The 27,095-nt window shown below is 36.4% G+C and overlaps 1 protein-coding gene across 2 annotated transcripts; it reads right to left on the bottom strand.

Annotated features, from left to right (window-relative positions):
• Positions 1–22,260, bottom strand: LOC112058082 (delta-1-pyrroline-5-carboxylate synthase). 2 transcript variants are annotated; one of them, XM_024098760.2, is made up of 10 exons: positions 21,891–22,260; positions 8,208–8,384; positions 7,872–8,015; positions 7,199–7,306; positions 6,760–6,930; positions 6,099–6,281; positions 5,632–5,824; positions 4,250–5,254; positions 1,977–2,114; positions 1–671 (listed from the first exon to the last, which is right to left on the bottom strand). In XM_024098760.2, the coding sequence occupies exons 1-10, from the start codon at positions 22,002–22,004 to the stop codon at positions 550–552; spliced, it is 2,355 nt and encodes a 784-aa protein (XP_023954528.1). In that variant the 5' UTR covers positions 22,005–22,260; the 3' UTR covers positions 1–549. The 2 variants fall into 2 exon arrangements, with proteins under 2 accessions (XP_023954528.1, XP_023954529.1); XM_024098761.2 differs by lacking the exon at positions 21,891–22,260 and adding an exon at positions 16,279–16,526.
• Positions 22,261–27,095: the final 4,835 nt, after the last annotated feature.

The raw sequence follows: 27,095 nt of genomic DNA, 5'->3' as shown, positions 1-27,095 counted from the left end.
TTAATTATACTGTTTATTTTAAAAGTACTTATACAATAATAGATATTATTGTAATTGGAAAACAACTATTACAAATAGGTAGATTGGTATATCCCCGATTAGGTAGATTGAATACCTACTTCATATTCATCAATTTATTTTAACCAGAGTTTACTACAATCAATGTTATATAATAAATATTTTTATTTACAAAATGATCCATTAAAAATAAACTTTACATTGATTTAATTTGAACAGAATAATTAATTAATTATAATATATCCTTAGTTATTTATTAATTGCCTGAAAAAATATAACAGATATAGGTACTTATTATTATTCTACGTGCTTTACACAATTTTATACAAAACAGAAACAATTGTACTAAATTAAACATTTTTCTCCTAAGTAAATAAGTTTCACAGATTTTCTACATCCTTAAATTCTAATTAAACGAAGCGTATTTCTATTCGATAAGGGTTCATTACCTAACATTTAATTTTAAAACAGAAGTTTCGCGAACTTTGACATTAAAAAGTTCAGTGTTTTGCTGGAAATTTTCCGCCTAAGTCAATTAAGGGGTAAATTTTCATGGAGCCAGTTCCGTTTCCCTTCGTTGAATTCAGCGGCCGTGTGATCCGTTCCCTCGAGAATCCATTTCGTTGTCAAAAGACCTTCAACGCCGACCGGTCCTGAATATATAAACAAGTGTTAGAATGAACAAAAATAGCAATAGCGATTGGTAAAGGAAATACTACGCCTACGCAAGAAAAATCACTTAAGGGCCATAGCACACTCAACTCAACTAGAAGTGGACTCTGCTAAGGCTAAGCGACATACGGCTTACGGCTTGACGATCGCACTGGACCCACGGTGAGAATGGGATATGGGAATGACAGATCGTGATCACGTGACCTGTCGATAGCAAATGTCATTCCCATACATCTTTCTAGTTTTCGAAGCGTTAGCGATCATAGAAAGAGAATCGACGTTGGCTTGGGGGGCAGTATTCTTAGTATATAACTTAATGCAACGCACACTGATCGGAATCGTAACATGATCGCCTCGCCTCAGGACAAGCTTACAGCTCGTTGTCGTCTAGCTTAAGACTTTCTTTCTATAGTCTATGCCTACCCCGAACACGATCTTGCCTATCGCCTCACCGTGCGTCCCCTGCGATCGTACCGTCGCGTTACCGTCGCTTAGCCGTAGTAAAGTCCACATCTGGTTGATGGCGAGACGATACGGTTTCGAATTGACCTTAGAGGTCAATTCTAAGCTCCATGCGGTATATGACCGATAGTGTTATTCTGTAACGATGTTTTCATAACTCTCCATCTCCACTCTCTCTCTATAATTATAGCATCGTGTTAGAAGGAGAAAGACATATGAATACGAACCTCACTGTGTCGAGTTTTAAAAACATCGTTACAAATTAACGCTACAGCAAAGTCCGTACCGCCTAGTAATTTTATATCGGTTCGAAACTGTGGTATATTTTTTAAAATATTATTTTTATTAAGTTTTTATTTACAAGACAACGTCCTTCGTAGCGTTAGTGTGGCATTAAAAAAAGATAGGTAACTTTTTTTTTAAACGGACATGTGACATTTTTTTCTCACAAGTGAATAAGTACGACTTTTGCTCACAGGTTGCAAATGCGACATGCGATCCATATTCGGCTGCTGAGCTTGAGTCTCCTCTCAGAATGAGAGGGGTTAGGCCAATAGTCCACCCCGCTGGCCCAATGCAGATTGGCAGACTTCACACAAGCAGAGAATTAAGATAATTCTCTGGTATACAGGTTTCCTCACGATGTTTTCCTTCACCGATTGAGACACGTGATATTTAATTTCTTAAAATGCACACAACTGAAAAGTTGGAGGTGCCTGCCCCGGAATACCCTTCGGAATCGGAGGCAGAGGTCATATCCACTGGGCTATCACGGCACGATTTTCAGCTATAGATGTGAAATATAAATTCCAACGAGTACAAACCTCTCGCGTGTATCCTAGCAGTAGATATCCCGACCTCCGCGCCGAGGCCGAACCGAAAGCCGTCAGCGAAACGAGATGAAACGTTGTGGAACACGCAAGCACTGTCGACTGCGTTCAAGAACTGCTTCGCTGTGGCATCTGTAACACGATTACAGAAGGAACCGTTATCTTCTCTACTATATAAAAATAAGTCGGGTTTTCCTTCCTGACGCTCTAACTCCAGAAAACACGAACCGATTTCCACGGTTTTGCATTCGTTGGAAAGGTCTCGGGCTCCGTGAGGTTTATAGCAAAGAAAATTCAGGAACAGAAAAGCGGGAAAATCTTATTTCACATACAGCACCATCTCTAATACATAGCATGTATAGGGTAGGGGTGGGGTAAGGGTAGGGGACGGTAGAGTAGGGTTAGGGTATGTTTAGGGTAGGGGTTGGGTACGTTTAGGTAGGTAGGGTTGGAGTAGGGAAAGGTAGTGAAGAAGCGAACATTAGTCAAAGCGAAGCTTGACCGGGTTCGCTAGTCTAGACTAAAACGAGCACGACCCGTGTCTCTAGAACCTGTGTGGCTAGACATTTTATAAAAGCTGAAAGATTTTGAACCCGTGCTCATTCCTTAGTAAGGTAGGCTATTATCAAAATGAACCATGGTGGCAAAGATTTATAACACAACTAATAAACTTAAACTAATATTATAAACGCGAAAGTTTGTATGGATGTTTGGATGTTTGTTACTTTTTAACGCCGCTACTACTGAAGCGATTTGGCTGAAATTTAGAATGGAAATGGATTATACTCTGGATTAACACGTGTTATGTGCCCCGAAATGGGAGCCCTTGACGCATCGCTTTGCTACGATAAGTACGCTTGTGTGCGTGTCGGTGAAGCGCTTGCATAGTCACAAAAGTGGCTTTAGGCTGGTGGGAGGCTTCAGCCGTGACTAGTTACCACCTTTCCAACAAAGACGTACCGCCAAGCGATTTAGCGTTCCGGTACGATGTCGTGTAGAAACTGAAAGGAGTGTGGATTTCATCCTACTCTAACAAGTTTGACCGCTTCCATCTTAGACTACATCATCACTTACCATCAGGTGATATTGTAGTCAAGGGCTAATTTGTAGATAATAAAAAAAAAATGTTTGTGTGAAAGTGAAAATTTGTTAGATATTTTAGGTCTATAAGGTATTATTAGTCTAAGCATGGTGAATTTAAATTTCAATTGTCCAAGTATAAAGCTTAATTTTCTTTACATTTTTTCGGCCTTATTAGGAATCACTTTCTCTGTCGCCATATATAACCTAACCTAACCATTGTTATATATTAACGTTATTTTTCAAAGGGTTGCCACAAAAGTCAGTCACTGCCGATTCCTCATATCTTATAAATAAAATACAAAATCAGTACGGTATATTTGGTCGACATTGAGCTCATTTGACTAAAATAAGTTTTCTTCTTTTAGAATAAAATTAAAATATTGTTTTTTAAATATTCATTTTAATGTAGGATGGTATGAAAAAAAATATAAATCTCAAATTCATGTCAGTTTGCTAAATAAACGATTATCGTTGAAACTATAATATTATGTTATGGTTATATCTGAGTTCTTTTATAGGCTATATTTTAATAAAATCTGCAAGCATATTTTGACAGTAAATAAATTAGAAGCTTTTAACGTAAGCTTATGCAAATGTAAGGTTTTTAAAAATGGAGTATTTAAATGGCATAAAATTCTTTGAGTGCTTTTTAAGTGACGTATATACCGTAAACTCAACGAAAAGCGTCAGATTAAACATTTTATAGTCGTAAGCATATTTGAATAAGAGAAAAGGAGATTTATAGGATTAGCCTCGATCCGAAACAACTTTATTTCCATGACTAGCACACGACTACGTCCGTCTGGAATACTATATTTCAGATAATTTTAATGGCGACTGTGTTCCCTACTTTAAACGACGTTATTGCAAAATTCAGTTAAGTTATCAAGGCTTTTAGACCTCATCATTGTTTCCATTAGGCATGATAACAGTTTATAGCTAAACCTATTTACCATAAACAGAAACTTTAACCCCTTAAGTTCGATCTAAATGGAACACAATGCAAAAAGTTAGCCTATAAGAACAACTTAGAATGGTCAAAACAGCTTTTTTAAGATTTGTATTTGTATTATAGCAAATTCTGTTAGTTACAGCATTTTTTACAGCTAGAACGGCTGAACGGATCTCGATGAAATTTATCACAGAAATAATAAATTGTCTGATAAATATATTCATATAATTACCATTCTCAGTGACGATGACATCAGTATGTGAGCTTCCAAACTTGTGAATGTGATCTATCGCTGCGTCCATATCACTGACAATCTCTATACAACATTCCAGTGAACCATATTCATGTCTCATTGTTTTTGCTGGCGGTGGACCGAACGTCAACTGTGTAGCAAGCTTTGGACCAGCGTGAATCTTTACACCCTCATGTTTAAGCATGTTACAAATCTCGGTAAATAGAGAACCATTTAAATGATCTTCGTGAAGCAGTAACGTCTCCATGGCGTTACACGCAGCGGGGTAATCACATTTGGCATCTCTGACTATTTTTATTGCTTTAATCGGATCCGCATCTTTGTCCAAATAAACATGACAGATACCTTCAGCATGTCCCAAAACGGGGATGTGCTGAGATTGCTTTTGAATACTTCTGACCAAATCGGATGATCCTCGAGGGATTATAAGATCTATATGTTTTTCCATCGCTAGTAAATCGCTTATTTCTTCCCGTGTCGATACTAATGATATAGAATCTTGTGCACCTACTGACTGGAGGGATTCTTTCACAAGTTCCATTAATGCTTTGTTTGAAAATGCTGCTTCTTTTCCACCTTTCAGAAGAAGACCGTTAGCTGACGCCATCGCTAAAGCAGCTACTTGTGGTAGAGAATCTGGTCTAGATTCAAATATAACGAGCAAGACTCCAATTGGAACTGTAACTTGCTTCAGCATTAAGTTTTCCGCTAGTTTTGTTCTTCGCAATACCCGTCCAACATTTTCATAACTGGAATCAGCTATTTGTTTTAGACCAATAGACAAAGTTTTTAACTTTCCTGCACTAAGAGAAAGTCTGTTTAGTAGTGGTTTTTCCAAACCGCTCTTTGTTGCTTCTTCTAAATCCTTTGCATTCGCTTCTAAGATTTGTTCTTTTTTCTCTATTAATAGATCAGCCAACGTATGAATGGCTGATGCTCTTTCACTGGGCGTTAGTTTTTGTAAAACTCTACTACCAGTGCGAGCTGAAAAGTATAGAGAAGTAGAGAATATTAATCTTCGTGTAGTATCAGTTCTTGTTTTAATAAGTTTTTATCTATCCAAACATATGTTTAAAAATTAACAAGATTTTACAATAAGAAAGGCATAAAAATAAATGCATAACACACACACCGATATATAGAAAAATAACAACATGTAACAAGAATACATTCATATACACGCGACTAAACACACATTTATATAGACTAAATGATTTAATACGAAAATATATTGTGATAACGCTCGAACATGCTAATTCAAGGAAGCAGGTATACTTTGATTAATGCAAGAAGCGCTTTTACTTACATAAATTTCAATATTAAATTTCCAAGTGGAAAATACAATTTATTTCTTATCTTACCATTCTCAGCTATAATGTCGACAGAAGTCGTAGAGTTGCTGGGACAATCCGTGAAGAAAGTGCCAACTTTTCGTCCGCTTATAATAGTTTTGATTGCCTTCTCTTGCATGCCGTTGCATATTACAACGCTGACTCCTCGAGCCATGGCCCATGTAGCGGCATTGACCTTAGAATCCATACCGCCTGTACCTACCTTAAAAGTATAAGTAAATAATTATTAATAAAGGTACACGTTGTTCTAATGCGCTTTGTGGTTATAATGGCGATTACGATCAATAAATATATACCTCTCAGCCAAAACTGCCTCTTTGATCCAGTGATTAGCCTAAGCAGTCTAGAACGAGACATCAAAAGCGGCCGGAATAAGCATGGCAATAGTATTTCTCCAAAGAGCAATACCACAATAACTACTCTATTAAATTTCCTTTTTAGGCCAAAATAAGGGCTTACACAATAAATTTTCGTACCTTCGATTTTTGTCCAAACTGTACTTGCTCCTTGGACGAATAAGTGTGCATCATGCGTGCTCCGTCTTCCCAGGGCGGCTTGTTGTAGATGCCGTCTACGTCCGACATCATGATGAGCAGATCCGATTGTATTTCGGCTGCTAAAAGTGCTGATAGACTGTCGTTGTCTTTTATACCAATACCCTGGAACAATCAAGATGTAGGTATATAACTGTTGGAAGATACTCAGAGTTTGGCTTTGGTTTGTCAGCTCGTCTCGGTTAAAAACGTTTGCCGATTGTCAAAATCTTTAAATAATACAGCCCATATAATAACTCCACAGCTCTTTCCCTTCTCCCCCCCCCCCCCCCCCTTCCACGTATAGAGCTACTATTAAATAATAACATATTGCTATTAAAGTACTCAGTTACAGAAAGTCTTAGACCCTTGAGTTTTGGACACCGATCCTCTCCCGTTGCACTACTCTCGTACTCATTAATAATAAGGTCTCATTGTTTAGAAGTAAAAAGAGGAACACTCGTCACATTTAAAATACAAAAGTCCTACTCATTTATTATTATACTCGTACATATAATTACATGAAGTCGATTAAAAATACAAAACATACGGGAATTAAATCAATCTTTCTTTAACTCTGGCCACTGGCATTTTTTTTAATTACCTTTTTTCCCGTGCCTGGTACAACGGTGTCGTCGTGGATGTACATCGGCGGGCTGACCGCGTCGTTGGTGTTCACAATAGGCACTATGTTCAGAGATATCAACTCGGAGAGCGTACAGAATAAGTTCTTCCTTGTTTCCTCGTTGTAGAAGTCGGGTTTCGTTACTAGAACCTGAATATTAAAACTTTCAATTTAATTAAAGTGTAAAACTAATTTTCAGGTAGGTATCTACCTACGTAAATAATAATTTATCTACTTTTGCAAGTCTGTTTTGTGTTGAATGTACTTTTGCCTGGAGGGCAAATACCTTACAGTTTTTGGTCAGAGTCAGTACATGAAAACGTCCCAAAATTAAATCCGTTTCCTCTTCTTTAATCCTATTATTTTTGTCGTTTCCAATAACTTTATCGGGTTAGTCGATAACAAAATGGTTGTTTACCTGAGCGATTTTGACATTATATTGAGAAAACATGGCGTCGTACATAGCCATGAGCTCGGACTGACCCACCGCCGCCGCCGCTCTCGGATCCAAGATGCTGCCGGCGTCCTAAAACAATACCATCGCATAATTTAACATAACATTGATCAGATTTGCATGGACATATTTTATCATAACGTGCGCCAAAATCAATCTGGATATTATTTGGAATAGATGTAGCCTTCTTTGATTATATTGATAGACTAATTGACTAATTGTTATATCGGTGAAACGTGGGGTGTGGTCATTGCAGAGATGCCGAATTGACTACAGGTACATCAGTGTTGAAGTGTTAGAAACGCCACTATCTCCGTTAGGTAGGTCCAATTACGAGAAACAGGTGAACCTGAGCAGCATTCGGAAAACTTCGCGATATCGACATTGCTTGTTGCCAGTGATGACCTATGGTTCCGAGACTTGTCGCTAACTTGGGCTACATTAGAAGGCTCAGAGTCACACAGCGGTCGATGGAACGAGCTATGCTTGGAGTATCTCTGCGTGATCGAATCAGAAATGAGGAGGAATCAGACAGGCAAATGTAGTGCAGTGGATGTCCATCGGCTGATGGACCCCTGTGGAACCATGCGGGTGAAACCGTGCGGCCTCAGCTAGTAATCTGAAAAATATGACATACCTCTCTCGTATGATCGCTTGGTGACAGCGTCTCCCTCATGGACAGAGACATGAGCAACTCCTGGGTGAGCTTCTGTCTGCCGAATGCCACCGCACCGCTGGTCACCATGATGCATTCGCGACCTTCGTGATGACATTCTGCAACCTGTTAAAATATTTAAATTTATTGGAATCTAACTATAAAAATTCGTTTCCCTGTAGAAAAAAGACGTTCAAGCTATAGAACCGCATTCGATTTAGTTACCCTGACGAGAACTTATGAGGTAACAAACATTCGACGAATTGAAACCTTCCTTCTCTTTTTTAAATCGCTTAAAAAATTTGATGTATTATCTACCTGTTCGATAATAGAAGCCAATCTCCCCAACGCCAATCCATTCCCATCTTCTCTAGTAATAACTGCACTTCCAAGTTTGACAACTAGTCTTCTAGCGTATTTCAACTGTGACCGGTCAGAGAAGGTGCGCTGCTTACGTTCACCACTAACCAGTGTTCGCTTATCTACGTTGGTACCCTGAAAAGAAAAATTATTTTAAGCGTTTAATCGACAACTGCCTTAAAAAGTGGATTAACCTATCTGGCTTCACTTTAGATCGCGAGGCCCTGGTTGATAGGGGTGAAATTTTGAGGTTTTCTTCTAAATAGAGCCGAATTTACCATTCTTCAACATGATACGATTACCCCCATGCCACATATATTGCTAAAGTGTTAGCTTTAGCGTTTTCCGTGTTCTGGGGTATCTACCCCATTGATGTACCTACCGTAAGTATCTATTTAGGTTAGGTACATCAACTACAGAATAACAACAACAGAATACAAGCTATTTATTAAGTGTATTTGTTTGATATCCTATTTACATTTGTAACTGCCACGTAGCCTAACTAGTTAGCATAAGAGGCTTTGGATAACGGGGTCCTGGATTCAAGTTCTCTGACATACTTTCTTGTTAGAATTTTTCAGTATAAATTCTCATTATCGGAGTTAGCTCAGAAAGGTTGTAGCTTCCAGTTATTATTTTTATACTAAACTATTCAAAAAAACTATTCAAAACCGCCAAATGATTTTTTTGCCTCACTTTATATAATTTATTAATTATTGTATTTAATTAGTAAATCCAATTTACCACTTGGTGACCTTTGGGACAAAATCTCAATAAAGGTCCTAATTGTAATTTCAAAATGGGTGAGATTCGTGAGATCTCCACCAGCTGTGGAGGGATTGGAAGGGTGCATAATCTCATAAAACACTCAGTTTAACTTGCCGTTAAGTAAATATACGGTTGTTAAAAAGACGTCACGTTTCTCTCAGATCTTACTTTGTCTGAGGATGATAAGAATTGATGAATGAATGACCACGGAACCCTAAAAAGGTTGCGTACGAATCGCTTACATAGATTATGCGTTATGTGAATGTTTTTGTGATGAAATGATTTAGTTTGTGAATTCTCTTAAAATTGACAGACAATAATACAATATTATGACTTATATAATCGTACATTCTTTACATAACCATAGTTATTTAAAAAAAGAACCAAAAAAGAAGACGTGCAAGAATAAGTCAATTACGAGTAGGTTGATGTAGCCGTAAAACTTATAAAATACTAAGTACTTCAACATATTATTTCTCTATTTTAAGTACTTGCTAATGTTTTCTTGTAAGGCCACGTTTAAAAGAAATATTATAATACATTTTATGTTTAAAGGAAATCCTATGAGTATAAAAGGCGATTTAAAATCCCATTATTTATTTACTTTCATAATGTTATAGGAATGTTAAAGATAAGATAATTCCAAAAACGCAGCAGTCACGGTTGAGAAATGATTTCGTGTATTTTCAAGGTATTAAATCTTTACCCTTTGATCCCAAGCGAAAAATTTGCGTCACCTGTCGGAAATAAACGCATTACCATTACAGCTTCTGTCCAATAAGGCTTTTTGGCCAACAGGATTTTGTTTTTTTTTTTCAATTAATAGGATTTTGTTTATAGAATTTCACATTGTAGTAGGTAGAGGAAATCGTTGATCTAAATCCTTTAAATAATTCTGGATCATGAAATTTGAAATCCTTAACAATGATCCGTTTTTGATTTTCGATAAAAACGTACACAGATAAAAATCTTTTTGAGTTATACATTGTCAGTATACGTTTAGATTACGCTGATGATAATGATTTGGAAGATCATCGCTGGCAACCTAGATCCGAGACTTGGTCGCTGACTATGGGCCTTATTAGAAGGCTCAAAGTCACTCGGCGGGCGATGGACCCAGCTATACTTGAAGTTTCTGCGTTTGCGTGATCGAATCAGAAATGAGGAGATCCGCAGACGAACCAAAGTCACTAACATAGCTCAGCGAGTCACGAAGCTAAAGTGGCCATGGGCAGGCCACATAGTTCGAAGAGCCGATGGACGTTGGGTCCTAAGGTGCTGGAATGGCGACCCCCCACTAGGTGGACCGAGGATATCAAGCGGGTTGCAGGGAGCCGCTGGATGCTGGCGGCTCGAGACCGATGTGATTGGAGGTCAATGCAAGAGACCAATGTCCAGCAGTGGACGTCTATCGGCTGTTAAAGTAGGTAAGGTAGATAATGATTCGTTTAGACTGGGCTGATCTTAGAGCTAGTGATATCTCACAGCCTTATAATAGTCCCGAATAAAACATAAAATAAAAATAACCTTGAACGATTCAAGGTCTAGACTTTTGACACCTGCTACTTCCCTAAGTCACCAAAAATAGCGACAACAAATATTCGATAGAAGAATGTTTCAAAAGCTAGTTGGTTATGATTGTGTAATAATCTATCTATCATCTACGTACATTTGTTTCACAAGGAAATTGTCCGACGTGACCGAAATTCGGTCTGGAGGGCAATACCATTATCGGTCAATTCTGCCGTTAACTATACGCGTGTCTTTATTTAAAAGTTAGATTGGATCATTGATTCGCTTTTGATTAGATAAATGTTTCCAGACAACATGCCAGTGACACGTGCATGCGTAATTAATACAATTGGACCTTGCACTGTCGCGTCGTCACCGCATCGCTCCCGTGCAACTATTATTATAATTAGTATTATTGTTGTTATACTATTACACCATTGGTTCCCAAAGTGGTCCAAGTAGTCCCCCAAGGATCCACAGGAGACTCAACAGGGGTCTACGTTTGTGTGACAAAAAATGGGATTCACGGGTCGTAAGTGGGCGTCCATTTATCGAGTTTCATACTGAATGGGATGTTTTCTAAATAAAAACAAGTTACAATTTATTGGATCCTTGCTGTAAGTAGATGTTAAATGATTAAAAGTAAAGCAGGATGGAAACAAATGAATGAATGAAATGAATTCAGCAATCAATTTCTCACTTTTTTATCGAAAACTGATATATTTTTTGGTATTTGGATTTTAGCATGGGTACAGTGACAGTTGCCGGGTACGTTCATAATACGTACTAATAACATGAATCGCGGCAAACTTTCAACAGTGAAAGGAACTGTCACCGTACCCATAAATAAATAAACTATAGATATTACATATATTATTTTTTATTTTGGGGAATGCTATTTAGCTGCATGGGGCCCACTGGAACCATCTAGTTTTTTAAAGTGGTCTATGAGAAAATAAAGTTTGAGAACCTCTGTACTGTTACACTATCCATTTTCCTTATAACCCTTTTAAACGCTCTAAAGGAGACAATTTTTGCATATTCTTAGGATTAGCGTGATAATGTTTGACAACATAACAATCACTATCCTAATGTTAATTAATGATAATGACCGTGGCTAACGGTTATTGGGCTTCCACAGACCCGCATCGTATTTTATATTTCTCAATTCTCTACGTGTGTGAAGTCTGCCAATCCGCATTGCGGGGTGGACTATTGGCCTAACCTCCCCCTCATTTTGAGAGGATACTCATGCTGAGCAGTGAGCCGAATATGGGTAACGTTGACATGTTCGTTAATAAGTCAGTTTGTCCATTTAGATATAGGTTTGAGTAAGTACTCGTATATATGTGGGTAGATATTAAATTTATCAGTGTTTATAATCGTCCTCCTCATAGGTTAATGTCATACTTAATAGAGAGAGATAATGGAACATGTAATTGTGCTGTATACTCGTATCTATAACAAACAATAGGATTTAAACTCTGAAAGATTAAATATTATGGCGTTTATTTAAATAAAGAATCCGCCATTTTAAAATCAAGAAGCCCAGGATTCGATCTTCGACAGTCTATTGTTGTAGGTAGAGGCTTATCGCTTAGCTTTTCTAAAAACCCCAAAAATATTATGAAAAACTACTATATCAGCAGAGGTTAACTCACACTTTTACGATATTTATTATCTACCCGCTAATGATTGTTCTTTGTTGTTCTTCTCTTTTGTTAGTTAATTATTTTTGTTCTTAAATATTGTATTATGTAATGATAATTATAGTATGCGCATTATCATCTGAGTCGTCCGGTCATAAAAGTCAAAAAAGATAGGAATGTGCAGCGCGCCTACCTGCGCACCCTAATTATCGATAAACGGCTACCTGCGCACGTGCTAATGATGAGTCAATAATGATTTGGACGATTCTGATTGGTCGGTTTCTAATGTAATTGCATTGCGTATTTTTTTGCTATAAATGTGTTTACTGCAATTAAATAAATACATTCATGTGTTACTCGTTGCGCACTATGGATACTAATATATAATAAATTTGGCAGAAGACGAAGATTCTGATGATGAAGACTCAGATGAAGATTAATTTTATTTAGTTAATAATTATATAATATGAAATATGTATTATATTAAATCAAATATTGTTATTTTTTTTAATTTTGTGAACAAGATACGATAATAAACTTTACTTATCGATAATATGTCTTTCATTGTTACACCCTTCACTAGACGGCTCCATAAGACCCATAAGTGCAAGCGAGATAGATATAGAGAAATGATTTATGGCCCTAAGACTCAGTTGTTAATGCTATTAGTATAGTGCACAGTAAAACCAACTGTGGTTTGAATTGAAAATTGAACTATGGTTAGGCCTCAGAATACAGAAAAGGGTTAGGCTTAATTTAAATGTGTTTTTTGTAGAATAATAAATAAAATAAAATAAATAAATAAATAATTCAAAACAATACTAATTAAAAAAAACCACGAGGATTATCAACTTATCACAGGCAATTAGCTAACTTGGGGCCGTTACCGATTTTTTTTTAAATAAAGAAAAACTCGATATTTTAAAACCACGATCGGACTCGTACACAGAATTAAGAAAATCTATTTTATAACATTATAGCTGACACCGCGCGGTTTCACCTGCGTGGTTCCCGTCCACGTTGAAGTACATGGATAATACATTGCCTATAGCCCTCCTCGATAAATGGGCTATCTAACCCTGAAAGAATTTTTCAAACCGTACCTGTAGTTTCTGCGATAAGCGCCTTCAATCAAACAAACAAACTCTTCAGCTTTATAATATTAGTATAGATTTAATTGATTTTAATAACTGTAATAATAAGTTATTTGATTTTACTTATTTGTAAAAATTTGTAGGTAAATATATTTCAATGTATAATCTGCAAACGCGGTCAACATTTTGCGCTATCTGAATTGGACAGAAGTTCAACGAACGCCTAATGGTTAGGGGAGTCATTTGAATTTTAAATACATTAAAATAATAATTCACACTAATATTAGATTTGTATGAAATATGGTAAAGCTGTAAAGTGAATGTTGGTGCAGAATTTTTAGCAGACTCAAAAGTGATTACAAAAATAAGAAAACTAATGTCGAACAAAGGTTATGGTTAAGGACAACAAAGGTGGTGGTATGATTCACAACATTTGTCAGGACAACTTAATTAATGTGTGTAGGGTTTAAGGCGCCTTTGACAGATATCTAAACTTCTTTTACCTCGGAAAAACCATACCTACCGCGGAATATAAAAAACAGATTTCACGCGAACGAAGTCCGCTAGTATCGTAATAAGCCAAATCCGTGCACAAAAAACTCTCTTCTGTTTTACGAAAATTGGAAGGTAACTTGTAATAATACTATAACAGCTGGTTTTAACGTTTGTCCGTTTCTTGGTTCACGCATTGCTTAAGAACGGATTAATAATATCATAAACGCTGCACTGCAAAATACCAACTACCACGCAGGCAATGTCTCAAGGATTAGGTAGTATGTCGGCGAGCTAAAACGAGGGCGATAATATTAGGACTATAATCATCGGGACCTACTTGCTAACTTAGGTACTGAGAATTTGTATTTAGAAACAAAAACCCTCAGACAAATTATTGTATAGGACCTGCCTCGCTAAACGTTACTTTTCTGTCAAAGTATATGATCAACGATCTAATGCGATTATAAAAACTGTCTCTATAGAATCGATGTTAAATAGTTGTAATCTAGTTCGTCGGTTAAAGAGCTCCGTAAAAATACCTTTTTGTGTAATTGAATTATGTAAAAAAGGGGCAAAAACTTCTAGTTTAGTAGAAGATATATACCAAATTTAAGCTCGTTTTCTTCAGAAAATGACAGACAATTTTGTTCGTGACTATGAGTGCGATACAGGTCCTTCTATAAATGGTCTGAGCAAAAACCTAATAATATTTCTTTCATATCCCAAGACTCGAAGCCAAGTTCTGATGACCTCTAGCAACAGTGTAACCACTAAGCCAACGTGTATTTATAGCATATAAACGTTTCTTTAATAATCATAAGCGTTCTTCCTCATTCCAACATTATGTCAATTTGCATGCACAGTATAGTTGTATTACAACAGCGTATCTATTTATTATACTACTAGACGACGCCCGCGACTTCGTCCACGTGAAACTCGTTGTAAACTTTCAACTATCCCTATCCTACCCCTACCCTACCTCTAGCTTACCCATACCCCTACCCTACTCCTACCTACCCCTACACTACTTTTCTGGTTGATTTTTTACACCTTGTGTCCGAAAAACCCAAATATCTTACGGAACCCTATTTGCTATTATTTCCAAAATAAAATTTATGCCTATGTTACTTGTGGATAATGTAGCTTTCGAATGAAAGAATTTTTAAAATCGGTCCTGTAGTTTTTGAGCCTATTCATTACAATCAAACAAACAAACACACAAACAAAGTTTTCCTCTTTATAATATTAGTATAGATACTGTAGTGTATTGTACTAGACTACAAGGATTACCATGTTGTTCACAATTGCTAAAGTGCATTGATAATGGAATTGAATTTAAGTACTTCCACGTTTGTGTTTGCTTCAATTTTTTTTTTTTTTATTCTTTACTAGTTAGCCCTTGAGTACAATCTCACCTGAAGGTAAGTGATAATACAGTTTAAGATGGAAGCGGGCTAACTTGTTAGGAGGAGGATGAAAATCCGCACCCCTTTCGGTTTCTACACGGCATCGTACCGGAACGCTAAATCGTTCGGCGGTACGTCTTTGCCAGTAGGGTGGTAACTAGTCACGGCCGAAGCCTCCCACCAGCAAGACCTGGACAAATTAAGAAAATCTCAATCTGCCCAGCCGGGGATCGAACCCAGGACCTCCGTTTTGTAAAATCCACCGCGCATACCACTGCGCCACGGAGGCCGTCGAAAACGGAAAACTTTGAACGGTTTGAACACTTCGATTTTTTTTTAAATAGTAGTTTCATCATATCAAAGTATATTTATTCAGAGGGCCAAGTGGCAGTTTGATGCTGTTACTATCGCGTTAACGTAAACGCGAATTTATAAGGAATTGAAACAGCGCTATCTAGTGGCACTACTGCACAACTGTATCAATTCCATATAAATTTGCGTTTACGTCAACGCGATATTCACAGTATGAAAATATTGAAAACTCCCACTAGGCACACAGGTTACAGTTAGTACCTACTTAACTTAATGAATAAACGCCAAATACCGCATTCCGCTTGCTCATATCAATTTCGTCGCCATATCTTATTTTTTACAAGCTTTTATTAAATTTTTTGCAATAAAAGGGAAAATTTATGTAAAAGTTTGAGATTCTGTTTCAGTGGATTCTAGAAAACATTTATTTTATTTAGGTAATAGTTACCATCTCACCATCATCGAATATTCTTCAGGCATTTATAACCAAGTACCTATCTAGTTACAGACGACATCAAGCGAGTCGCAGGGATTCGCTGGATGCAGGTGGCTCAGTATCGTGATGTTTGGAAGTCTCTACAAAAGGTCTATGTCCTGCAGTGGACGTCCATCGGCTGATATGATGATGATGATCTAGTTGCAGAAATTCATTCCCAAACATTGGTTCAAATACGGTACATCGTTTATGTAATCCTTTATGCAATGGATAGAATTTTTCTATCCATTGTATAAAGGATTACATTTAATAAGAACCCTTGAATTTATTGAGAGGATCATACATCTAGAAACTTACCTCCTGACCAAAAATAACCTTGCTCACAGGAGGCAAATCGTATCTAATAACCGAATACAGCCTCCGACCGACCACGTCTCCAACCAAACGTTGCACTCTCAACATTTTACACTTATACCACCAATAACAAAACCACGTAACTCAAAAAATCAAACTTTTCAAGCGCACAAAGTATTTTGTTTTTACAATTGTCATATAGGCGTTTTATTTATCGTCCGTCCGTACGTCAAAGATAAACGTACACAGCCAAATGAGAACACTTATCAACAATGAACGTGATGCTGATTAAATATTGAACTTTGAAATTATTTTGACAAACAAAAGAGATTAGCTGCAACTGGTAAACGCCAGTGTTCCCTCGGTGTTTCAAGGCTCTCTCTTGTTTTACTTGCTACATCTTTACTGATACTAGCTGACGCCCCGCGGTTTCACCCGCGTGGTTCCCGTTCCCGTAGGAATACGGGGATAATATATAGCCTATAGTTTTCCTCGATAAATGGGCTATATAACACTGAAATGTTTTTTCAAATCGGACCAATTGTTCCTGAGTAGTAGTTATTCTTCATCAACCAAACAAATAAACAAACTCTTCAGCTTTATATATATTATAAATGCGAAAGTAAGTCGGGCGTAAGGGCGTGATAGCTCAGTAGATATGTCCTCAGCCTCCAACTTTTCAGTTGTGTGCATTTTTAAAAATTAAATATCACGAGTTTCAAACGGTGAAGGAAAACATTGTGAGAAAACCTGCGTACCAGAGAATTTTCTTAATTCTCTGCGTATGTGAAGTCTGCCAAGCCAGCGTGGTGGACTATTGGCCTAACCCCTCTCATTCTGAGAAGAGACTCGAGCTCAGCAGTGATCTGAATATGGGTTGATAACGACGAAAGTAAGTAAAAGTAAGTCTGTCTGCCGGTTACCTTTTCACGGCTAAACGGCTGAGCCGATCAAGATAAATTTTGATATAATGGTAAATGGGATCTTGGAGCGAATTATAGGGTACTTACTTTTAAATCTAAAATAAAAATAGAAGGGGGTGAAATAGGGGTTGAAAGTTTGTATGGAAAGTCCTTCATTTTTAGAGTTACAGTTTTAAAAATTTATTCATAAATCATAAAAAAAAACATGAAGTTTATTATAATTCAAGATTTTTTTAATTCAACCCCTAAGGTGGTGAAATGTGGGAAATCGCGGGCGTACGCCTGTATATATATACCTACTAAGATTCATATTGTATACTTTATATATTAACTGATGGCAATTACGCTATTTAAGTTTATTTTTTATGAATTAAATCTATAATAATACGCGCCCTATATTATATTACGTAACTCAATAACTTCCTCTATCTTCCAATGAGAGTCTCATTAAAATCGGTTCGGTCGTTCTAGAGATTAGCCTGTACTAACAGAGAGAAAGCAGACAGACAAAAGTTTTACACCAACGTTGTACAATAGAACTCCTTGGACAAGGAGTTTACCAATTTTAACTTATAGTGCATATACCCTAGTTAAAACCTTATGCACGCAAATAAATATTTTTTTTTTTAAGAATATTTGCCATATTTCTTATATATGACCAATATTCCCATTCCCCTCCAACTAGTCGGGATAGACTGTATTAGGAGTGGGTACGACAATAGACCAACAGGGTGGGGATCGAACCACCACCCACCGGCGATGAGTTGGATTGGTCTTACCGTTGAGCTATTGAGGTTTTTATATATACTATGCAAGGATTTTATATATAATAAGTCCATGTTTAAATGACAATCCATAATATAATGTATAGTTGTATAACTAACCACCCACATACTCCTATGTTGTGTAATTGTAGATGAATAAGCCCTTGAGGACAGTTCACGTTTAAACCGGCGTAAATAAACCGGTCAATATGTAGATAGGTAACTATGCAATATTTGCAGCGTGCAGATTATTAATAGACAACTTCATAACATAAGTTTATATAATACCTACAATAGAAAGACTTAAGTGCCTATGTCGCCAATTTAATGTCCAAATTGGAAAACCACCATCAAAACCATCTTTAGAATGGTTTAAGATAATAGTTTATCTTACAGGCTATAACCAAGGAGTTGTATATCAAGAATACTCCAAGTTCCTGATGATATAGGTACTGTACCATGGAAGTAACTTAACCTAAACATATATTGAAATAATCATGATTAGTATAAACAAAAAACCATTGCCACTTTATGTAAATTTAAACGTTGTCTAGATAATTTCGTTGAAACAATATAGTTCGCAAAAACTAAATATCGATGAAAAACGATGTACCTACTTAGTGGCTTAAACTTTGAATTGTACCGCGATAGATACATACATCATCATATCAGCCGATGGACGTCCACTGCAGGGCATAGGCCTTTTGTAGGGACTTCCAAACATCACAATACTGAGCCGCCTGCATCCAGCGAATCCCCGCGACTCGCTTGATGTCGTTAGTCCAACTGGTTGGTCGACCAACACTGCGTTTTCTAGTGCGGGGTTGGCATTCCAGCGCTTTGGGACCCCAACATCCATCGGCTCTACAAACTATGTGCCCCGCCTTACTTTGGTTCTTCTGCGGATCTCCTCATTTCTGATTCGATCACGCAGAGATACTCCTAACATGGGAACAAAGTCAGCCTATGGATCCGAGACTTGGTCGCCAACTATGGGCCTAATAAGAAGGCTCAGAGTCACACAGCGGGCGATGGAACGAGCTATGTTAGGTACAGACATACATAATTATAATTACCCTGCTGGTATTGTGAAATAAAACTAATATAATGTGGTCTGAGAGACCGCTGTCGAAAACATTGATATATTTTTAAGGTAGGTACACAAGCATGGAAAAATATAAATAAAAAGTCGAAGGAAGCTAGCTAGACTCAGGCGCTAAAATGAAGGAAAAGCCGAGAAGGGTGTGAATGTTTCATTTATATTGTGCTTATTGAAACTAAATAGATAAGAACATAAATCTTAACACTACTAAGTACATATTGGGTTTTACAAGACAATAACGTGTAGATGACTTGATAAGGTTTTCCTTAAACTAAATTACACAAGGGGCTTCTTACTGATAAATAGGAAACTCCCAAATGTAAATGATCACAATTCCGTACCTACTACTTAAAATTGTTATTTTGTATGAAATAGCAGAATAAAGAATGATGCAGGATGAGTCTTTACAAGCCGCGCAGTGAAGTCGGTGAAACCCATAAAAAAACAAACGTCACGCGTGCGTCTTTTTAAAATCCGCATAATGTTGTTATCTACCATATACAAATTTTTCTTAATTTGTATTTTTAAAATATTTAAAAATATAAGACACCATGTTTCTTGAATAATATTGAAAATTACTGATCTTATCTGTCGTACTGACTCGAGAATGTACTTTTGAATTTGTATTTGGAATGGCTGCATCACTGCCGTGTCCCGTGCGCTCTATCTGCCTATTTTTCATTAATCCGTGGAAATAATATTATTCTACTATTCTACCAATCCTCTTGAGGCTAGCAATTGACACAGAGGATATCACAGATAAATAGAACACAAGTGTGTGTGCAAACACAGGTACACTCTCTATTCGCACTTGATTCCCACATTATTAGAGTTACGGCAAATATGTGACAGTGATTGTACCATTATTTTGTGGCAGAGGAAACATCTCGAGCAGGTCCCAGGACTTGTGACCTTGAGGGTAGGTTTAAGGGATCCCTTCCGACTAGCCAACTGTTCTCCATGCCCGCAATAAACAATTTATGATAAACAATAAATACACGACTGGCAGCGTGACGGCGTCTACGCTGCCTAACAAACAACTGAGCTCAAGTTATCAAATACCCTCTTATTTCTACCAACACTGACACCTCCCCTCTACAATAACCTAAATAAATAATATTTGTAAGACTTAGTTGACGAATAAAGATTTTTTTCATTTTTTCATTTTCATTTTTCATTAATACCTATACCTATAATCGAGGAACTTATAACACATAGCTATGACAGGTAGGTACAGACTACAGAATCGGTTTTACGTGATTTCCGAGGCAAACTTACACCGCGAACTCTCAATTCTTCTGCTATTCGGATTTCTCTAAATAAGAAATTGAAATCCCAACTCTATTTTCGAAAATATTAACCTACTATTGCTAAATTTATTCGGATTTATTCGGGTCTATTCTGGTGCATACAATTTAGCTTTGGCCAGCTACCGACACAGACGTAGATGCGAGAAATTAAGCATTTTTATTACTATATTGCAATAAAAGATATAGTAAAATGCTAAAAGCTACTCCGAGTTAAAGAGCTTCTAAAATTGCATCGTAAATTACTATCAGATGAGATTGCGGTTAAGATCAACATTTTATTGAACGAAACAAAGAACATGTAATAAAAGAAATAGTAAAAAAGAGAATATCTGCGAATAGTCCGGTCAAAATAGACATTTCAAGTTATAAAAATACTATCTGAATTTTGGTAGAGACTTGTACACTATTGCAAATGAAGATCAAAAAAACTGCTAAAACTTGAACTTGCATATTGTTTTTGCAGGATCAGCATTTTTTTATTCTCTACAAGTTAGCCCTTGACTACAATCTCACCTGATGGTAAGTGATGATGCAATCTCAGATGGAGGCGGGCTAACTTGTTTGAAGTAGGATGAAATCCAAACTCCTTTCGTTTTCTACACGAAATCGTGCCGGAAAGCTAAATCGCTTGGCGGTACGTCTTTGTCGGTAGGGTGGTAACTAACCACGGCCGAACCCTCTCACCAGCCATAACATAGGAACAGGATCAATGTTGACTTTTTTTTATTAATTGATGATGTTTAAAGGTTAATGTTTTGAATTTTTAGCTCTTAGTGATGTTTTGTAGTATATTTTATTCTAACTTGACCGGACTAGAATGTCAGACGAGCGAAGCTAAGATCTAATGATAGTATTACAAGACTGAACTTTGTTCAGGCAAACAATAAATTTTCCTTTGTGTGGAAACATGACAAGCATTACTTATAGTTTACAATATTTTCCTTCACTAATGAAAACTTAAAACAAGAATATGTTTTTCTTCAGTTTTTTTATTTACATTTTTCTGAGAGATAAACAAAAATCTATACAATTTGTAGGTATGGTGAAATTGTAAAATGATGGAGAAGTACGGTAGGTAGGTACCCAAAGGAAATATTAATTATTTATTGTAATTATTTACACATATTTGTTGTTAATCAAAAAGGAATGTGTAATTAAACATTTAAATACAACTTTTACAATGTTGTGAAATCTTTTGACAGCTACGAAAAGTTTCCTTTTACAAATTAATTTTACTTTTAAACTTAATTTAATTTTTATTTATTAGGTTAAGTTCACTAATTAACTAACCTTATATTATTAGGCTATTTTTTTTTGATAAGTAAAATTATGTAAACAGTAAATAACAAATTAATTATATCAGTGCATTTGTGAACTATTTATTACTGAATGTAATTAATTTAAGTTGTAAGTTAAAACAGTGTTATGTAATTAAGAACGTAAAAAACATACCTACACACGTAAGAACATAAAATCATTTGAAAATTCAATGAATTTAATTAATAAAAATACTTACATAATGCATGCACTTGACACTGAAATTCCTAGCCGAGTACAACATTGGGTTGCTCCGGAAAAATCCATTTTTCAGCATCCCCACTTTTCCACTCAAATTAAATAAATTACACATCGCGAATACACGGAAAACAAATAAATTAAAAGCAAAAAAAGACTCGAATATTCGGAACTAATAAATGTAAAAATTTTATTAAATTAATAAATAAATATTGACTGACGAATAAATAAATTATTATTAATAATATCTAATATCAAGTAATATTGGCGTCACCCATCGATACCGGATAGTAATTGCGCCCAGTTTCATACATAAATGACGTGTTATGATAATAAACAAGTGGTGTATACAGTATATCGTATTTTATCGTGTTGTGTATTGTATTATGTGGTTGATGTAGCAAATGCGTATTTATACAGTCTAATTGATAGATACGCGAGTCTTCCGTATCATTATCAGCGTATTTTAACAGCTCGCTACAAGTACAAGGCAAGGCCTTCCTCCTTATATTAGATTGGACTGGGGAGAGCTTAAACCCAACACGCTACTTCTATGCGAGTTGGCGTATAACTGCCCCCCTAGCCAAGTGGCACGTCCATTCTCTTTCTACGATCGCTAACGCTTCGAAAACTAGAAAGATGTATGGGAATGACATTTGCTATCGACAGGTCACGTGATCAAGGCATTCCCATACATTTTCTAGCTTTCGAAGCGTTAGTGATTGTAGAAAGAGAATCGACATGCCACTTGGCTAGGGTGGCTGATAATGACTGGGAAGGAAGGTTTAACGTGGTATCTGAGCTAACAGTTGTAACACCAACTACTTTCTTCTGGGCTAAAGAATTTTATTGATAATTTCTAGCAAGAAAAGCCATAAGCAATAGATTCTTATAAATGGTAGCTTATGGCACAGCCCAACTTAGGACACGGTGTGAGGGCCTCATAAACCAAAGCCAATCAGTATAACCATTGTGCCAACGTGGCTTTATCTTCCGTATAGATTTACCTACATTATTATACTAGCTGACGCCGCGCAGTTTCACCCGCGTGCTTCCCGTTCCCGTAGAAATACGGGGATAATATATAGCCTATAGCCTTCCTCAATAAATGGGCTATATAACACTGAATTTTTTTTTCAAATCGGACCATTAGTTCCTGAGCGCGTTCAAACAAACAAACAAACTCTTCAGCTTTATAATATTCGTATAGATACCGAGTTACCGACCCCACGAGGGTTTATATCCAATACAATCATAAATGGCCACAGGGCACAGGCCTATGATATCAGAGAACACCGAAATGGAACAACGCAAAATCGCAAGGGAGGAGAGCCGATTTTATGAGAAAAAAAAATTTGAAATATAATAGAATAAAGGCCTGAACGATGTTGAGTGGTTCGGCAGTTTAGTTTGTACTATTATAATATAGACCAGATAATAAATAATTTAAGCCCGTAGGGTCGTAGGGTACATAAATAATTCTCAAAAGATTCTAGAGATATTTTAATTTGAGATCTAGAGTTCGATCTTCGCCCTGTTAAACAATTCGTCAGAACACAAGCTATTATTATGCTACTTGTATTAGGTACTCACATGGTTTGAAGGGTAATAGAAGTTTAATTTTGTAGAGAAGACGTGGCTTCAGGCTTTTATTCCTAACTAGCGGACGCCCGCGACTTCCTCCGCCATTAGACCTATTTAATACAGCTCTTACAGTAGTATCGCTGTAAAAATGGAGTAACTTCTTCCGTTTTCCCAATATTTCCCTTCACTGCTCTGCTCATTTTGATCGTAGCGTGATGAAAAGTATACTATAACCTGCCCAGGAGTATGAAGAATAGTTGTACCAAGTTTCGTTAAAATCCGTCGAATAGTTTTTGTTTCTATAACTAACACACAGACAGACAAACAGACAAAAACTTGACTACTTTATTTTTGGCATCAATATCGATCACTAATAACCCCCTGATAGTTATTTTGGAAATATATTTCCTTTACAGAATTGATCTCTCTACAGATTTATTACAAGGATAGATTAAACTTAAAAAGACGTATCTTTATTATATCTACCTGCAATACGACGTTAATTATCAAATGCAAAAGCCACTTGATTCGTTATAATAATCTAAGATTCGGCAGTTACAAAGCCAGGGTAAAGCCAGATTTTTGCACCTGCCAACTTTGGACAAAGTCCAAGTGTAGTTTCTACATTTATAAAGTTAATTTTTGTCTACCGTTGGATTTGCTTAGATACCTACTACTGCAATGCTGTGGCACGTATCTATGCGGAATCAGGAATGCCTGCTGTTTTGCTGTTATCAGGACACGCCCTCACCCTCTTTTCACCCTCTTTTGCGAGTAAATCAGTGCTTTACAAAAACACGTATAAGCGGTATGCACTTAAGAGCGCGCAGCACGTCGGTACGATATGGATAAAATTCGAAGCGCAAGCGAGACGCCGAATTATAACTTTCACGTGAGTGAAAAGCACGGAGCGATTGACGCGCGACGCAAATTTTAAAACGTGAGCGCCAAAACCATTTTTACCTAATTGCAAGTAGATTAAACAACATAACGAAAAACAAAATGGCCATGTTCAAGATATATAACTAATTTTCTATACAAAATAAAAATTTAAGAAAATAAGTTTGCTTTTCCTGAGATTGAAAGCAAAATGTGAGCAAAACATGTATTTTTCAAAAAAATAAACTATCGAGAAAAGTTTTACAAATTGTGTATTTTGTATAGTCATAACTAAGCTAACACTTTGAAATATCATTTACCCAAATATCAGGCTCCTAACTTTTCCAGAATCTGAGATCCAGAACCATTTGTAACCACAAATTTATTGTATAGTATCTCTACCACATACTTAATTACTTAAGTTTACAAAACTGACTGAGGTTGTTTCTCTTAGTTTCTGGTTCAAATAGAAGAAATGTTTTTGTCATGGATAGTTCATTTATATAGAGGAAGACTATTATGGGGGCATTAATGAAAAGTGAAAAATATTAAAAAATATTAGCAAATACGGGAAAAATATTAGCAAGCTTCCGTTGCGCGCGCCGCGTAGACGGTTATACTCTTAGCAAAAATCTTAAAGTTGTTCTTTTTTTAAAAATTCTAAATAAAAGTCTGCGACAAATCAAACTAAGATAGACATTTATGTCTCTTCTAGCGGTCGCCCTCGACTTGGCGCGCGTGAAACCCTATCCTTACCCTATTTCTACCCTAACCCTGCCCTAAGTATCCTGTGTCCGTTCTAAGCTACCTCTCCACGAATTTTCAGCCAAATCGGTCAAGCCGTTCTTGAGTTATAAATATTGTAACTAACACGACTTTCTTTTACATAAATAGATATAGATGACCAACCTTGAATGTGGAAGTGGAAGGACATAAGAGGAGACGAAGGCCAAAGAAGAGACGGTTGGAGTGTGAAAGAAGACATGTGTATAAAGGGAGTGGAGCATGAGTACTCGTCAACTCATGCTCCACTCCCTTTATACACATGTCATGTATAATAGAGACGAATGGAAAAGATTGACATATTTTTCTGACCCCACTTAAGTGGGATAAGGGAAAGGTAAGGGTAAGGGTAATGAGATATACTCATAGATGACCGACCCATCGCAAAGAATTTTTTTTTTTTTATTTTTTACAAGTTAGCCCTTGACTACAATCTCACCTGATGGTAAATGATGATGCAGTCTAAGATGGAAGCGGGATAACTTGTTAGGAGGAGGATGAAAAATCCGCACCCCTTTCGGTTTCTACGCGGCATCGTACCGGAACGCTAAATCGCTTGGCGGTACGTCTTTGTCGGTAGGGTGGTAACTAGCCACGGCCGAAGCCTCCCACCAGCCAAATAAATAGAAAGATGTTTCCGTTTGCTGCTACCCATAGGTCGTCATATTTTGTTTTTGCTCTCATCATATCACGGTGGTGACCTACCTACTGTTATTAACTATAACCCCTGGACCTGGATGGTTGGATGGATTAGATAGGGTTACCTAATGATCATCATTAGGTAACCCTATCTAATCCATAGTAATGTCAAAACCTTACCAATGTTTCTTCTTGTTATCCGTTTCAGTTATACGACTCAGTTTATTGTTGTGTTACCAGACAATAACGCAATATATTTATTAGTTTACCTACTTATTAGATAAGAATAACATAATAATATGTTTTTTTAAAGAGTACAACGTAAAATTGTTTTTGCGTAAGATTGTTGGATATTACGTACACGCAATTGATAAAACATCCGTTGATTTGGTTGACATCGATCAAGCCGTTCAACTTATAATAGACCTTTTTAAGACGCATAATTTAATTTTTACTCTAATTACAAGTTTTCTTGATATTTTCCGAAAAAAAAATACTAAGTAGGTCAAGTTTCCTACACTACAAATCTGGCAAAATACCGTCAATGTTAATAAAAATATTTGTAATATTTTTAACAGTGACGGGGTCGAAATATCGACAGTAAAAATCTCGTCGTTTTATCGTGGTATGTACCCGTTTAAATAATATTCATAATCACTACCGATGTTAATATACTTCGAAACTAACTCTCGAACTCTATTAAGTACATAATATCGGTACTTAAAGTAATAATTAAAATATGTAAGTATATCTACTTATTTTATTATAATAGAAGAAAATAATCGATCGTCGATTAATTACATTACGTATCGATGCAAAATCGACCGTAGTTTTCGACGCAGATCTACAACCTACATAATACTCCCTTGGTAGACGTATCACGAAGATATGAATAGTAGATGTTAATCGTAAATAAACAAAATTAATAACAACCATTACCATCTTATCAGTGAGTCTATAATATTTACTTATAAGTAAGTAATAATTATGATTCTACAGACAATACGGATAACAATATTATACCTAATCATATTAAGATAACGTTCGCCACCTACACATCGATAATTTTGAAAAATATTCAGTAGAAAATATTTTTTTAAAACTAAAAGTTTTGAATAAAGGTGTGCTTTCGACGGTTTTCTCGCATAGTGGAATGTAACCCTGTCTGTAATAACTAACATTTATTTTTACATGAATGAAATATACCTAAGTATAACTTAATTCAGCGAATCAGTAGTCGAGGCGTGAAAGAGTAACAAACATTCATATTATCAAAATCGTCAGTTTTCGCAAATCTCGGGAAAACATGGATTTTTTCGAG

This window comes from Bicyclus anynana, chromosome 13, assembly GCF_947172395.1.
Source record: "Bicyclus anynana chromosome 13, ilBicAnyn1.1, whole genome shotgun sequence".
Classification (NCBI taxonomy): Eukaryota; Metazoa; Arthropoda; class Insecta; order Lepidoptera; family Nymphalidae; genus Bicyclus; species Bicyclus anynana.
The sequence above is the reverse complement of the archived record's forward strand: the minus strand, read 5'-3'. Positions and strand labels throughout refer to the sequence as shown.